The 15,784-nt window shown below is 38.3% G+C and overlaps 1 protein-coding gene across 2 annotated transcripts in view; it reads left to right on the plus strand.

Moving 5' to 3' along the window:
* Window positions 1-15,784, plus strand: part of MLLT3 (MLLT3 super elongation complex subunit) — a 302,423-nt gene that overhangs the window by 165,538 nt on the left and 121,101 nt on the right. For both annotated transcript variants that reach the window (XM_064290449.1, XM_064290450.1), the window contains exons 3-4: window positions 3,524-3,606; window positions 13,542-13,685. In XM_064290449.1, coding sequence (XP_064146519.1) covers window positions 3,524-3,606; window positions 13,542-13,685 — 227 coding nt within the window. The remainder of the gene's footprint in view (window positions 1-3,523; window positions 3,607-13,541; window positions 13,686-15,784) is intronic.

Below are 15,784 nucleotides of genomic sequence, written 5' to 3' on the forward strand. Positions count from 1 at the left end.
TCAGGGTAATTTACAGATGTTGTTCATTGTTATTTATGAAAATTTGCATTTAAAAATAACTGAGGTATGAGTTGGTACACAGTTTCTTATAAAACCAGTTTTCTGTAGAATATTAATACATTACAGATCATTTCCTTTGGAGGGCTGAGAAAAATCTAAGACCTTCAAGTATAAGGTATGCTCACTAACAGCTGTTTCCTATAATAGGAGCAATTTGCATGCAGAATAGAGAAAATGATTATACAATTATGAAGCCAATTTGTGGCTTACATAATCTTGTTGCCTCAGTATCCATCCTAGTTCCTATCTTCAGCTCCTCTTCTGCCCCTGCCCCACACAGATAAGTCACTCAGTCAGCTGTCCTGCCCGTAGCTGCTCACTTAGATAACATGTTCCATGCCTTATGCCCCAGTTTTCCCTGAACCCCCAGGAATTTGAGGTGTGCATACTTCAAACCCACCAACCCTACATACTTGTGGGAAATGTACCGAACAATGCTCTAAACCCCAATAAAAGTGTGGCCTCTGGGCTACTCCCTGCCTTGCACCTCACCAGCTGGTTGAGCTCACCCCTCTGCATGAACTTCCTCTTGGTCCTGGTTGGTACCCCTCTCTACTCATGAACCCACGGTAATAAACCTGTATGTGTCATTCATGTACTTCATTGTCGGTCTCCTCTGTGTCTAACTCGATCTACACACCTGTGTACAAACCTTTAATATACTAAGAGAGTCTTGGTCATTATTTGCAAATGGCATTGACATAGTGGGCACAAGTTTGATGTGTAAGAGCTGTCAGGGTATCCGCCACAATAAAGAAGAAGCCTTCTTATGGCAGGATAAACTGGTCATAGGCTGAGAACAGATGGCCAGAGATCACTCACCAGTATAGACAAGTACCCCATGAAAGGCACCCTGTAAAACAAGACAACCCCCGCCCCTTGCCCCAAACCCTTCAAGATCCCTGCAGTATTAACACGTATATTGACTAGATTCCTTATCTGCTAAAGAAATTTGCAACATACAAAAGGGGGTACAGAGAAACAGCTAGAACTTCTCTGCCATGTTCAGCAGCCCACAGAATAAACTTCTTTCAAATGACATTGACATGATTAATCCCAAGCAACCTGGACACTGAATCGGCTCTTCTGAAAAGCTCTGCAGCCCAGAATGTTCTGTGTGTCACAGCCCTCTGGCTTGGATGGGGTTTTGGGCTTTCAGTATATTTAGTGGCATGTCCCTCAGTGTTCAGTGTATTTGAATATTCAAGAGAGATTGGCAGGTGGTCAGGGATGGAGGATTGACTCCTTTTGCTTTTTTATTTTTAATATAGAAACTTGTAAGTTCAGGTGAGATATCTCCTTCCTGATTTATTTCTTCTTGATGTCAGTTTGGGGACATTTTCCTAAGATGGGCTAAGGGAGACTACCCAGCGGTGAAATCCTGTTTTCAGTACACCTCTTTGTAATCACATTTGTATCAGTGGAATGTCTCACCAGTTTTCGTGTTCATTATCATCCTCTGTAATAAAAATGTCTCGCACTTGTGTCTTGCTACCCATCATCTTCTAGCATCCTGACAGCTATGCTTACAGATGTATAGGTGGAGTTATCCTCCTGGTTAAAAAAAAAAAAAAATTTTTTTTTTTTTTTTTTTAAAGGGGAGGAAAATGGAGGCAATCTAGAAAATCCTTAGTTAAGTGTTGTGAGCCTGAGTCTCCTGATGCAAATCCAGAGCTCTCTACTTGCTTTTTCCTTTCTGTTACCATCCAAAAATTTTCCAGATGATTGGGTACTTCATAGTTAGATTTCCAGCCTCACTTCAGTCATTTATTGGGAACTCAATGTGTGCCCAGTCCCGTGCTGTGTCTTTTATATGCATCATCCTGCTTAAGCCTCAGCAACTGTCCAGAAGTAGAGCCTGAGGTTCAGAGAGGTGAAGTAACTTTCCAGAGATAGCCTGCCTAGTATGAGGTGAATTAGGGATTAGAACCTAGGTATAAAAGATACCATACCCTGAGCCTTTATTTCTTTTTACCTTCCTGAGGTAAACACTGTTTCTGTCCTTGAGGAATGAAAGGAAATTAGATGAGATTCCTGAACTTATGGTAATAAGGAAATCTGTCGAGTATCAAGCAAGTATTCAGGCAATTAATGCTTTGGGAGTGTAAAATGAAGAGTTGGTAGTACCTTGTGGTCTAGAAAGGCTTTAAGCAGGAGCTGGGATTTGAACTAGCAAAGGATATCAAGAGCAGCTTTAAGATGTGATGGAATAACAGAAGAAGGCACAGGTGGGACATGCTGGCATAAACCCGCGTATTTGGGGGGAAATAATGCATTTAAATGAAGCACAGCAGGTTTGGTAGGCAACAAAGGGAGGAAGCCTGGAAAGGTAGGCTGGAGCCCTGCTGAAGAGGACTTGGAGTAGTAGGGTTATGTGTCTTGGTACTACTCGGCATATATATCTTTACTTCTTGTGATACTACCAAAATACAGTTCTTTGCTGGAATAATTTCAGTTGACTTATAGTTGATTTGGGAGCCCTGGTGGTGCAGTGGTTAAGCACTCAGCTGCTAACGGAAAGGTCGGTGGTTTGCACCCACGAACCACTCTGTGGGAGAAAGATGTGGCAGTCTGCTGCTGTAAAGAGTATGGCCTTGGAAATTATATGGGGCAGTTCTGCTCTGTCCTATAGAGTCACTAGGAGTCAGAATCAACTCCATCCACGGCAGTGGGTTTGTTTCTTGTTTGTGTGTGTGTGGTCAGTTTCGGCTTAGTGGACATTTTAGTGAGATAAAACCATACTTAACTTTCTTAGGGTCTCTCTCATTGCCTAAGAGCTTTCCAAATAATCTTACTTCCTTCCAACTTCACAAAAAATACATAGTCCTTATTATTTCTTATATATTCTTATAATGTGCTTAGATTTTAAGTTTTTGTGTATAGAGCAGTATTTCAGTAAGTATTCTTTTTTGGGCACAGAGGTGGTGTGTCTTAATGGGTATTGATACTGTTGAGAGACTCTGGGTTTGGGATAGTCTTTTTTTTTTTTTTAAGGAAGGAAGATACCCCTGCAAAATGTGGATATAGAAATCAGGACTTTTCACAGATGCAAGGAATTTAGAGGTGAAGTGATTTACACTAAAGACTAGACGCTTTTCTCGGGAAACTTAGAGTTGTTCTTAAACTTTGGGTCATAAGGAGCTATCTTCAGTTTTCCTAAAGCTTTAGGGTGAGGTGATAGCAATCGGAGGTCAAGATACTGATGATTATGGCTGACTGTGGTGAACTCCCCCTCTACCCCAAGATTTAAGTAAACAACTTAAATATTTCTTTAGGAAATATTGTTACAATTTCTGGAAAAGTAAATCATAGATTAGGGATTTAGCTGTGGAGTTCTCAAGGGGCAATGAAAATTGGGGGGGGTGATCTAGATGGTAGAACGAGATTTTATTTTTTCTTTAAATAAAAAGGAATGTGTGTTTGTCATTCCCATCTCACCTATATTCTTTTTTTAATGTTGCAGTGTGCAAAGATCCACCTTACAAAGTAGAAGAATCTGGGTATGCTGGTTTCATTTTGCCAATTGAGGTTTATTTTAAAAACAAGGTACGTAATCTTTACGCATTTATCTTTCAGTAGAAGATCCTCCATTAACCAAATAATGTTTAAAATAATTTTGACTCATAAGCACTTCTATCACTAGATGATTTTAAAATAAAAGTTAAATTTGTCTTCTAGGAATTTTGGCTATCGTTACCCTTAATTACAGAGGAAGTGGAGAGAAAAAAGATAAGTTCAACTGTATGAAGTCAGATTATAGGAAATTCACTAAATGTTCCTTTTAAGAGAAGAGTGATTACCATTTTGAAAAAGAAGATTAATATGTTTGTAAAATGGAAAAGATAAATTATGGTCTTACCGTGAAATATTTTTCTCATTTTCATATTTCTAGAATTCTTGAGCCTTACAAAGAATAATCTCATTTTATCTTTAGCTGAGACACACACACAATTATTTCAAATTGCAATATTATGGATTCTACTGGACTTTAAAAGTTTTTAGCAGGACATATTGGAAACCCTGGTGGCGTAGTGAGTGGTTAAATGCTACGGCTGCTAACGAAAGGGTCAGCAGTTCAAATCCACCAGGCGCTCCTTGGAAACTCTATGGGGCAGTTCTACTCTGTCCTATAGGGTCGCTATGAGTCGGGATCGACTCGACTGTACCAGGTTTGGTTTGTTTTTTTTGGTATTTGGCAGAACACAAACTTTATAATATTGTGAAGATTATTTTGTAAAGCATTGTTCAACCTCTATGAGGCTCTCTTTCTGTATTTATAAAACGGGGCTAGGATGATAAGAGTAAGGAGGGATCAGTCCCTGGAGAAGGACATCATGCTTGGCAGAGTACAGAGTCAGCAGAAAAGAGGAAGACCCTCAACGAGGTGGATTGACAGAGTGGCTGCAACAATGAGCTCACGCATAACAACGATTGTAAGGATGGCTCAGGACTGGGCAGTGTTTCTTTCTGTTGTGCATAGGGTCGCTATGAGTCGGTACCAACTCGACGGCATCTAACAACAACAACAATAAAGTAGGAATGTATGGATGACAGAAGCAGATTTTATTTCCCATACTTTTTTTTTTTCCTAAGCCTGTCTTCTCAGGCATTATACTACCTCCCTACAAACCTGCTACCCCTGTTAATTGGGTTTTTCTTAGATTTATACTTTGGGACACGTTTGACAGTAACTTTCCTGTCTAGTTAAATACTTGAGTGCTTACTTTACCTTTGGCACTCCGTTAGCCCTTTACAGATGTTATTTCATTTAGTAGATTTGTAAGAATTTTTGAGTGGTAAGTGCTTTTTTTTTTTAAGTGCTATCATTTCTACTTTAATGAAAAGGTAACTGAATAATAGAAAGGTTGAGTAGCTCGCTAAGGCCACACACAGTTGGCAAGTGTTAAAACCAGATTCTTGATCTAGATCTTTCTCTCTATTGACTTCTATGCCTTAAAAGCAATAAGTCTTTGCTAGAACAATGATTACCTCCCTCAGAGGTAATACCACTGAATTGTCCACATATTTTTTTCATCAAATCAGAATTTGTTGAGATGCATTTATATGTGGTTATATGATATCCTTTTACATATATGCACTGATTTTTTTTTTCTCATCTCAAGCTTGATTTTCCTTAAGAGACTAGTTTTTGGCTTTTTTTTTTTTTTGAGATATGTTTCACATACCATAAAAAATTCACTCTTTTAAAGTGTACAACTCAATGGTTTTTATTATATTCACAGAACTGTGCAACCATGACCACTAATTCCAGAATATTCTCATTACCCTGAAAAGAAACCCAGCACCTATTAGCAATCACACGTCATTTCCCCCTCCCTCAGCCCCGGCAACCATTATCTACTTCCTGTCTGTACAAACTTTCTTATTCTGGTCATTTCATATAAATGGAGTCATACACTATGTGGCCTTTTGTGTTTGACTTCTTTGACTTAGTATGATGTTCTCAAGGTTCATCCATGTTATACCATTTATTAATACTTCATTCTTTTTTATGGTTGGATAATATTCCATGACATGGGTAAACTACATGTTGTCTGTCCATCCATTGGTGGACGTTGAGTTATTTCACTTTTCCGCTATTATTAACAAGGCTAATATGAACACTTATGTACAAGTTTTTATGTGGACATGCATTCTTGATTATCTTAGATATATATCTAGATGCAATTGCTGGGTCATATGGTAACTGTTTAATTTTTTGAGGAATTGCCAAGCTGTCTAAAGCAACTGTACCATTTTACATTCCCACCAGCAGTGTATGAGGGTTCCGATTTCTTCAAATTCTTGCCAGCACTTATCTTTTTTAATTTTTTTATATTCTTTTTATTTTTTTAAGTTATAGCCATTCTACAACGTGGTTTCTCATTGTGGTTCTTACTGGCCTTTTCCCGATGACCTTGAACATCTTTTCGTGTGCTTATTGGCCATTTGTATATCTTCTTTGGAGAAATGTCTATTCATATCCTTAAAACCCGTTGCTGTTGAGTCAATTCTGACTCACAGTCACCCTATAGGACAGAGTAGAACTGCCGCATAGGGTTTCCAAGGAGTGCCTGGTGGATTCGAACTGCCAACCTTTTGGTTAGCAGCCTAGCTCTTAACCACTATACCACCAGGGTTTACTTAGCCCTCTCTTTTTTTTTGGCTGTGTTGGTTTTTAATTCAAATAGTTGTTTATAGGAACGAACTTAGAGCTCATCTCCTCCACCCTCATTACACACTTTAATATCATAGGAGTTTAATTAATGGAGATCATACGGTGGTTTTCTTTCTCTTCTCACACTCGTCATATCTAGTGCTTTTATTTCATCTAGACTTCAGGCCTAGATGAAAAGTCTAGGCCTTGGAGTCAGAGGAAGCCTTGTACCAAAGAAATTAGGGAATGGGCAGTTATGATCTCTTACGGAGGGCCATAGTGGTTGTACCATTCTCTTTCCATCACCTGAGTTAATTTGACATTGCATTGCCTTCTGTTTGGAAGTAAGGCTTCATTGAAATATCTTCTCTTCTCTCTTTTTTTCTTGTCATTTTTAGAAGCTCTTGGTTGAGCGGAGAAATCTATGAATTGCCCAGTTTCCTGCTTTATAAAAATAACTTGAATTCCCTCATACGTGATATTTAAAAAGAGAACAAGTGAAAGATGAAGAGTCAACAGCTAACTCACTCCCATCCTTCCCCCGTATATTCAGTCTTATTGAAATTCATGGAACAGAGAGAAAAACAAGATGTAACGAAGGCTCTTTGGGTAGTCATTTTTATAACTGTAAGACGTATTATTCACTTTGTTAGAAATTTTAATTTCTTAAAATATGAAGGAAGAAAGAGGCACATGAGAAAGAAAGCAGTTTTTCCTTTGAGGCCACTATAAAATGACTTTTAGGCTGAACAAAGTAGATTTTCTGTTTTGGTATCCAGATTAGCTTATTTCTGTTTTCTAGTTTTAGATTTTCTTTAATGTTTTATGCTTAGTAATAATTGCTGTTTTCACATGTACATAAGGAGACATACGTATTTCAGTGTTCGTAATATGAAAAAGTGGCATACACTTAATTGGCCCTATGTTTTTTTATGTAGAGATATTGGTAGGAGTCCTGGTGGTGCAGGGATTAAAGCTCTCAGCTGCTAACTGGAAGGTCAGTGATTGCAACCCACCAGCTGCTCTATGGGAGAAAGAATTGGCAGTCTGTTTCCATAAAGATTACAGGCTTGGAAACCCTGTGGGGCAGTTCTCCTCTGTCCTGCAGGGTCACTTTGAGTCAAAATCAACTCGATGGCGCACAGCAACAACAACAATGGAGATATGGATAAAGGAGCCTTGGTGGCACAATGGTTAAGTGCTTGGCTGCTAACCGAAAGGTTGGCAGTTTGAACTTACCAGCCACGCTGCAGGAGAAAGATCTGGTGATGTGTTCCTGTAAAGATCATAGCCTAGAAAGCCCTATGCTGCCATTCTATTCTGTCCCATGGGGTTACTGTGAGTCAGAATCAACTCCACAGCACCAAACAACAACAACAACAACAACAGAGATATGGGTAAAACACTGGTGGCTCCATAATGCATAGAATTCCGTGTAGCAGTTAATGTGGCAACGTGAATAAGTCTCAAATACAAACATGCTGACTGAAAAGTTACAGAAGTATGTTGTTATTGTTGTGAGTTGCCATTGAGTTGACTGTGACTCATGGTGACCATATGTATGTAGAAAAAAACTTTGTCCAGTCTTGCGCCATCTTGATGATCACTGGTGTGTTTGAGTCTACTTTTGTGGCTATGTGCAGAAGTGTGTGTGTGTGTGTGTGTGTGTGTGTGTATGTATGGTATAGTATAATTCATGTTTTTTTTTTAAACTACTGAAACAAGTAAATGGTGTTTGGAAGTGTACATATGGAGTACAAGATCATATGTTGGAATGATAACCCAGAAACTTAAGGATAATGATTACTAGGAGAGGAGGGAATATAGGCAGGAAGTATCAAGAAATTTATTACCTATAAAATTCATTTCTTAAAAAAAAGGTACAGTAAACCTGGTAAAAACATTAACATCCATATAATCTCAGTGGAAGGCACATAGATGTAGTATTTTAAGTACTTTTCTATATGTTGTTAATTTTTTAATTAAAATGGAAATGATTGCTCCCTCACTTGTTTTCATTTATCTTTATAGAGTGTCTTAGAAATCAAGTTTTGCTATATTCTGATTTGGATAGCAGAGCCACCTATATTTCTTGTTTCTTTTCCTACTGAAATGATCCATGATCCACGGGTGAAAATTTAGTAGAATCCCTGAGTGGTGCAAATGATTAATGTACTCAGCTGCTAATTGAAAGGTTGGAGGTTGGAGTTCACCCAGAGGTATCTCAGGAAAAAGGCGTGGTGACCTACTTGCAAAAAACCAGCCATTGAAAAGCACGGTTCTACTCTGACATAAACGTGGTTGCTATGAGTCGGAATCAACTCAATGGCAACTGGTTACAGGTTAGACTGTTGCTCCAGAATGTACATTTCATTTATTTTGAATAGTGATCATTTTAGTCATCCTTGGTGTTTACTCAACTCTGTCTTAAAGAATGGAGATCCGTTACAGTAATGGTTTATAAAAGAAGTGTTGTTCAAAGTTTTCATAGGTGATGACGGAAAGCAGCAAGATTCCCACATGAAGTTATAGTAGTAGTTATACTAGTACATATTATGGATATTGTCCTGTCCTTGGCCCATTATCATCTTGGCTTTCCCTGCTTCCGATAGACCTATCTTTAGCTTTGCTCATTTACTTGAGGTCAGAAGCCAATAGGGTTGTGGAGCTGCAGTACTTCTTTGGCAGTACTCCAGTACTACTCTTTTGAGTTCCTATGCATTGATCCTGTCTTATTCCATATTCGTGCTCAACAAAATAAACCTGTCTGTAAGAATCCTGTTTGTTTGGAAACACAACAGACAGGCACGTTGAAGCATAGTTAATTGTGGCACTTTAGGTTTGAAAGGATCCCATGCTTCTCTGTTTCATTTTGTCCTCAGGAAAAGCACGCAAGTAAATGTCTAGGACTAAAGATGATGCAGAACAAGAGGGGGAATTGGTTGTTGCCAGAAACGGATTTCCAGCTGTAGGAAATATATTCGTTTTACGCAGAGAAAAAATTACCTGCCTTCTTATTTGAACTTCGAAGAAGCGTCTTTTCTGAAGGGCATAGATTAACGTGAAAAGATATCCAGTTGGCCAGAACACAACTTTTGATGGGTTATTTTTTCCTTATTCAAAAAGCAAAACCTTTAAAAGAAAATTGGACTTAGGATTCACAGGAAAGGAGTCATTTTCTGGAGTCTTTACCCTTAATTTTGTTGAAAGGAGATTTTTTTGTTTGTTTAAACTGCTGTGGGCTATGAAGTGATGTTGCTAGTACTTCATTCTTTTTCTATTCATCACATTAATTAATTATATTCATTGATATATTTTTCTGTTAAAAAAGCATACAACTAATTTATGAATATAGTCTCCTAGTAAAAGTATATGAGATAAAACTTTGGAGTTTTATTACCTTGACCCCATTTAATCATTATTAAATATTTGGTAGCACCCCATGGATTTACACAGATAAAGTGTGTGTCATTGTAGAGACTGGCAGCAACATGTAGCTCATACTTTAATGTTTTTCCATGACTTGCCTTTTATTCACTTGACTATATGCTTTGGAGTGTTTTCCAAGTCAGGGTTTTTAAACATCTGATTGGTAGTCCATGGTAATGATATACTCAAATGCAGATCCTTCCGATTTTTTTGCTATTGTAAACAATGCTGCCCTGAACATTTTATAATATATATCTTTGTACAAATATTTGAATATTTCCATGGAATGGGTTCCTAGAAGTAGACTTACTGAGTCTAATGTCATATGTGTTTAGTATGTTGACACATATTGCCAAAATGCCTTCCCAAAAGGCTTTACCAATTTATACTGCCAATTTAAAAAAAAAAAAAAAAAGCATAAAACTGCCCTCCTTCTGTTTTTAATTAATTCTAAGGTTGTGTTGACTGTTTTACAGTGTAGAGGAGAGACAGATATGTACAAAATGATCATAATGTGATAATTACACTAATGGAAGAGCCCTGTAAGCGGTATATCTAATTCAGATTGATGGGGAGGGTTAGGAACACTTTCCAGAGGAGTTAATGCTTTAGGTCATTCTTGAATAATGCCTTTGCATTAATCAGACAAAGGAGGGAGTATTTTGGAATAGAAAGACATTTTAGGCACAAAAAGCACTATGTGTGAGAAGTAAAATGCATGGGATAATGTGAAGTATTGGGGAACTGCAAGTGCTTAAAAAATTGTGGCAAGAGAGAGTGTACTGAGAGAGCAAAGGAATACAGGTAAGGTAGTAAAAGAATGATGGTTATTCCAGGGAAGTACGATTTAATCCTATAAAAATTGATGAGCCATTAAAGACATTGATATCAACGGAAAGACATTATCTGATTTTTGTGTTAGGAAGATCACTCTCTTTTCATTGTGGGAGGTAGAATGGGGTAAATTAAAAAATAGGGAGGAGTCTATCTAGATGAGGAATGATGAAGGTCAAAGGTAAGGCAATAGTGATGGCAACTAGAGTAAAGAGGGTGGGTTTTAGAATTCCCAAGGAGAAATCTACCACCCATCTTTCAGTTTGCTGTACTGCGGTGGCTTGGATGTTGCTCTGATGCTGGAAGCTATGCCACCAGTATTTCGAATACAATCAGGGTTACCCTTGGTGGACAGGTTTCAATAGAGCTTTCTGACTAAGACAGACTAGGAAGAAAAGCCTGGCAATCTACTTCTAAAAATTAACCAATAAAAACCTATGGATCACAGGAGAACATTGCCTGAGTTACTTGCTTTCGACATGTCATCAGGAGGGATCAATTGCTGGAGAAAGACATTATGTTTGGTGAAATAGAGGACCAGTGAGGGTGAGATGGATTGGCACAGTAGCCGTACAACTGGATTTAAATGTTCTGGCGATCATGAGGATGATGGAATTGTGGGCAACATTTGATTGCATTGGACATAAAGTTGTCATAAATCAGAGTAGACTTGATGGCAACTATCTCTCTTTCTAAAAAGGAATACAAGGTAGAACTCAGAGACAATTTGACTGTGGTGAGTGAGGGAGAAGGCAGAATTAGGGGTGGTTTATGCTATTTGTCAAAATATATAAGAAAAGTACAGATGAAGACAACTCAATTTAGGATAATGCGTGAGTTTGATGTTACTGTGGGTCATGCCAATGGAGATCTTGAGTATGACTATGGAACGTATGCATATGGTCCTCAAGTGTGAACTGATTTGGAGATTCAGATAGGAGTCACTGTTGTGTAGGTGGAATTAACTACCTGTGAATGGGTCCATCTCCCTGAGGAAATTTCCAGAAAGATAGGAACACTTAAAGGTCTATGGAGAAAGAAGAGAAGACTGTGAAGAAGAGTGAGAAGGAATGGCTAGAAAGCTGTGAGGAAAACCAGGAGAGAGTGGCATCTTGAAATGACAGAGGAGTGACTTCCACGCAATTTTAGTGAAAGAGAAGAGGTGGTGAGAAAATGAGTACAGACTCTGATTTGGGGAAGTCTGGATGAGGCAGTGGAAACTATGCAGTTGTAGTAGGTTAATGTCTGTATTCTGAAGGAGTTTCAAGTGCTAAGGCTTTTGAGTGAAAAGAATTGGGTTCAAATCGCTTTGTTTCCACACATGTTAGTGATATCACAAATTCTGAGTGCCTTAATTTCCTCATCTACAAAATGGTACTCACAGCTAATTCAAAGGAGATGAATGTCAGAGTACATATTAGTTATTATTTTCCTCAGTCTTCATTTTGCTTCAGATGTTTAAAAATCAGTCTGTAAAGAGCTGTAAATGTTCAGCCAACATCTAGTTACTGTGTTTTTTTGTTTTTTTAATATGATGCCATCATGTCCTCCTAGTTCTTTATTCCACCACTCGTCTGCCAGTTTGTCATACTGTGGTGACTTGCATGTTGCTGCTATGCCACTGGTATTTCAAATATTAGCAGGGTCACCCATGTCCAACCATGGACACATTTCAGTGGAGCTTCTAGACTAAAAAAGACTAGAAAGAAAGGCCTGGCAATCTACTTCTGAAACTTAGCCAATGAAACCCTATGGATCAGAACAGAATATTGTTTAATACATTTTTGGAAGATGAGCCCATTAGGCTGGAAGGCACTCAGAATACACAGTGGCTGCAGCAATGGACTGGAGCAAGCATTGTGAAGATGGTACAGGACCAGGAGACGTTTCATTCTGTTGTACATGGGGTCACCGTGAGTTAGAGCCAACTTGACACCTGACAAAACAACCAAAGTTCTTTATTCAGGAAAATGCTATTATTTTATTTATTTCACAGATATTTATTACATTCCTACAATGTGGAAGCACTGAACTAGTTGTTGAGGGGATGATGATGATGCAAACATTGTGCCTACTTTCAAGAATCTTAAGATCTAGTAGGGAAAAGGAATATATAAGGAGACAGCTATTCTAAGATGTATCAAGATAAGGGGAAGATGTGCACAGAGCAGAGGAGAGGCAGTGGACAGGGGAATGAAGTTCAAGGAAGGCTTCCTGAAAGTGAAACTTGAATGGAGAATGATGAGCAAAACTTAGCTAGATATAGCAGAAAGTAGACATTGAGGGTAGTCAAACAAAGCAAGAGTGAAAACCAGAGCTAACATAGAACATGGTAAGTACTGGGAAGCAACCAGCAACAAGTGATGTGTTGTTGGGCTATCAGATGGGCAGAAGGGGCATGGTGGGATATGAACACAAGAGCTAGATTATTAAGGCCCTGTGTGGCATTCAAGTGAACTTAGATTTTTTTTTATCCTAATTGTCATTGGAGGTTGTTGAAATTTAAATCAGGGATTGAAAATGGCTAGATTTTTCTTTCAGAGAGATAATTTTGAGGCTGTGAATGGAGGAGGAATTGAAGAGTGTCCTTCCTGTCTGTCTTTTGAATCTATTGTCCTGAAGTAGGAAGACCTATTAGAGGAAGGAATTTATTGTAATTTGGGCAACGAGTAAGAGCATTGACAGTAGGGACTGCTGGGCTTGTTCAAGAAATATTTAGGAGAGATCATAGCAGCCCTTGTTGATGGGGCTGGGGGTGAGGCGGGAAGAGGAAAGAGTGGCTTCAGAGGTTTCCAGTTGGGTGGCAGGTTGTTGGTGTCATACTGCTTGAGAGAGTGTGGGGGAAGATGATGAGTTCATTCCTCTTCTTTTTCCCCTAACACAAGGAACTAGTTTATCAGCTATTTCAATTGCATGATAATTTTTTTCCCTAGTATTTCTTTGATGCTACAGTTCTTAGATGTCTGGTTCTTTTCTGTTCCTTATGAGGAGTAAACCTTTGCTGTTTTTATTTCTTCTTATGCCTAACTCTCTTTTTTCCTCTTTTTTTTTAAACACCCAGGAAGAACCTAAGAAAGTCCGATTTGATTATGACTTATTCCTGCATCTTGAAGGCCATCCACCAGTGAATCACCTCCGCTGTGAAAAGCTAACTTTCAACAACCCCACAGAGGAATTTAGAAGAAAGTTGCTGAAGGCAGGAGGGGTAAGTGCCACTCTCTGTGTAAAACCTCCCCATAAAAAACTGGTTGCCAGTTTATTAAGAAGGATAATAATGTTTTAGGAGAGGTAAAAAGATGAAGTACCTCAGTGATTTAGCTGTGTTAATGGTTTGAGATGCACTGTTGGTTAGAAAGAACTGCCTTAAGGCCTGTGCAGTTCAGATTTATTTTGGCAAAACCAAAACCAAACAAATGAAAAAAAAATTAAAAATAAAAAGAGAAAAACCCAAACTATCCTCCACTGAGAACAAAAAAGGAGTATTGTATGAGGGCACAATGTTTTCTGTTTAAAGAAACTTTGGATAAAGTTGAAAGTCAAGTTAAAAGTTACATCAAACAGAGTTAATGTCAGAATTTTCTTGATCATAATTAATAGAAAAGTTGTGCTCATTCATATTCCCGTTTGAGTCATTTAAACCTCTACGTGTGTTTGTTTGAGTCACACATAAGTAAAAGATGGATTTTCTCTTGTAAAGCAGTGGTAACAAAGGTGCGTGCGGTAAGTTTTTGCCCATGTGGTTTGGCTAGTGTGCAGAACGATTTTAAACGGCGTTTCTTGCAAACATAAATATATGGAATGTTTGCACCCAAGTCAGCTATGAAGATGAATGCTATTGACTGGTCAAAATCTATTTAAAGTGGATACCGTTGGTGTATCATCAGCCCCTATTTCAGATGGACTTCCTATGCCATCTTATGTGGGCAGTGTTCTTTATGATTCCCTTCATTTTGTTTGTGTTGAAATATTTTACAGTTTTGCATTCATGAAATTATAGTGTACAACATCACTGCTCAAGATACTTCATTTCACTGATAAATTCTACCTGAGGATTTTATAGGAAAGAGGGGTTTTATGTAGCACAGAAGTTCTTTTCCTTTAAGGGTTTATGGACAACCACTTGGAGAACCTCAGGAGAGCTATGGAACCTCTCATAAAGAAATCACCCATTTAAACAATTGTGTGAGTATTTTAGGTTATGTGGAACCTCTGAGTCCATTTCTGGACCCCAGTTTATAAATCCTTGAATTAGGAATGAGCCACAGTGCCAAAGCTTACTTTCTAGCTGGTTTAATTTCAAATAATAGTTTCCTGAAGTCAGGATTCATCACCTATTTCATATTTAGAATAAGACATTTTTGAATTATAAAGCCTAAATAATAGATTTTTAGCCACTGTAGCTTATACAGGAAACCTTGGTGGCGTAGTGGTTAAGTGCTACGGGTGCTAACCAAAAGGCCAGCAGTTCGAATCCACCAAGCACTCCCTGGAAACTCTATGGGGCAGTTCTACTCTGTCCTATAGGGCGCTATGAGACGAAATCAACTCAAAGGCAACAGGCTTGGTTTGGTTTTGGTTATACTGACACAGTGACTGCAACAGTGGGCTCAAACATAGCAACCATTGTGAGGATGGTGCAGGACTGGGCAGTGTTTCCTTCTGTTGTATGTGGGGTCACTATGAGTCAAAACTGACTTGACGGCACCGAATAACAACAATAGCTTATATAAATGGACATGTATTGTTTTGACTTTATTATTGATAAAGAAGACTAGTCAACAGGGTAACTTTTTGTAAGTACCACTTTCCACACATGGAACTATAATTATATATTTTCAAGAGAATTTATTAGAAAAATAAATCTATGTATATATTTCACCAGGCTTAGTGCCAGTTTTTAGGTTTTTTTTTTTTTTTTCTAAGTGTGATGCAGTGGATGAGTTTGTAAGATTTCTTCTTTATTAATTAGGAACTTTGGTCACAAGAAGGATAAATAACTTGTCGAAGGTCACAGAGCTCGTAAATGGTAGAGTCAGGTTAAAACCCAGGTCTTTTATAAGGTTCAGAGCCCCTCGTGCGCTCCCCTATTCTGTTTTCCTAGGCTCCTACACGTTCAGCTGAACTACTAATATGCACTTGAAGCATTTTCAGTACTTTCTATCACATTTCATTCCTCACTATACTGTATGTCAATATAATATGGCTAAGTAGATGTTGGCAGGCCAGCTTCAGAAATGAACCGCCATTTATAGTATTATCCTTTGAGGAAATGCATCTTCATGAAAAAATGGGCTTTCGTAATAT

The sequence above is a fragment of the Loxodonta africana genome, chromosome 9 (assembly GCF_030014295.1).
Source record: "Loxodonta africana isolate mLoxAfr1 chromosome 9, mLoxAfr1.hap2, whole genome shotgun sequence".
NCBI lineage: Eukaryota > Metazoa > Chordata > Mammalia > Proboscidea > Elephantidae > Loxodonta > Loxodonta africana.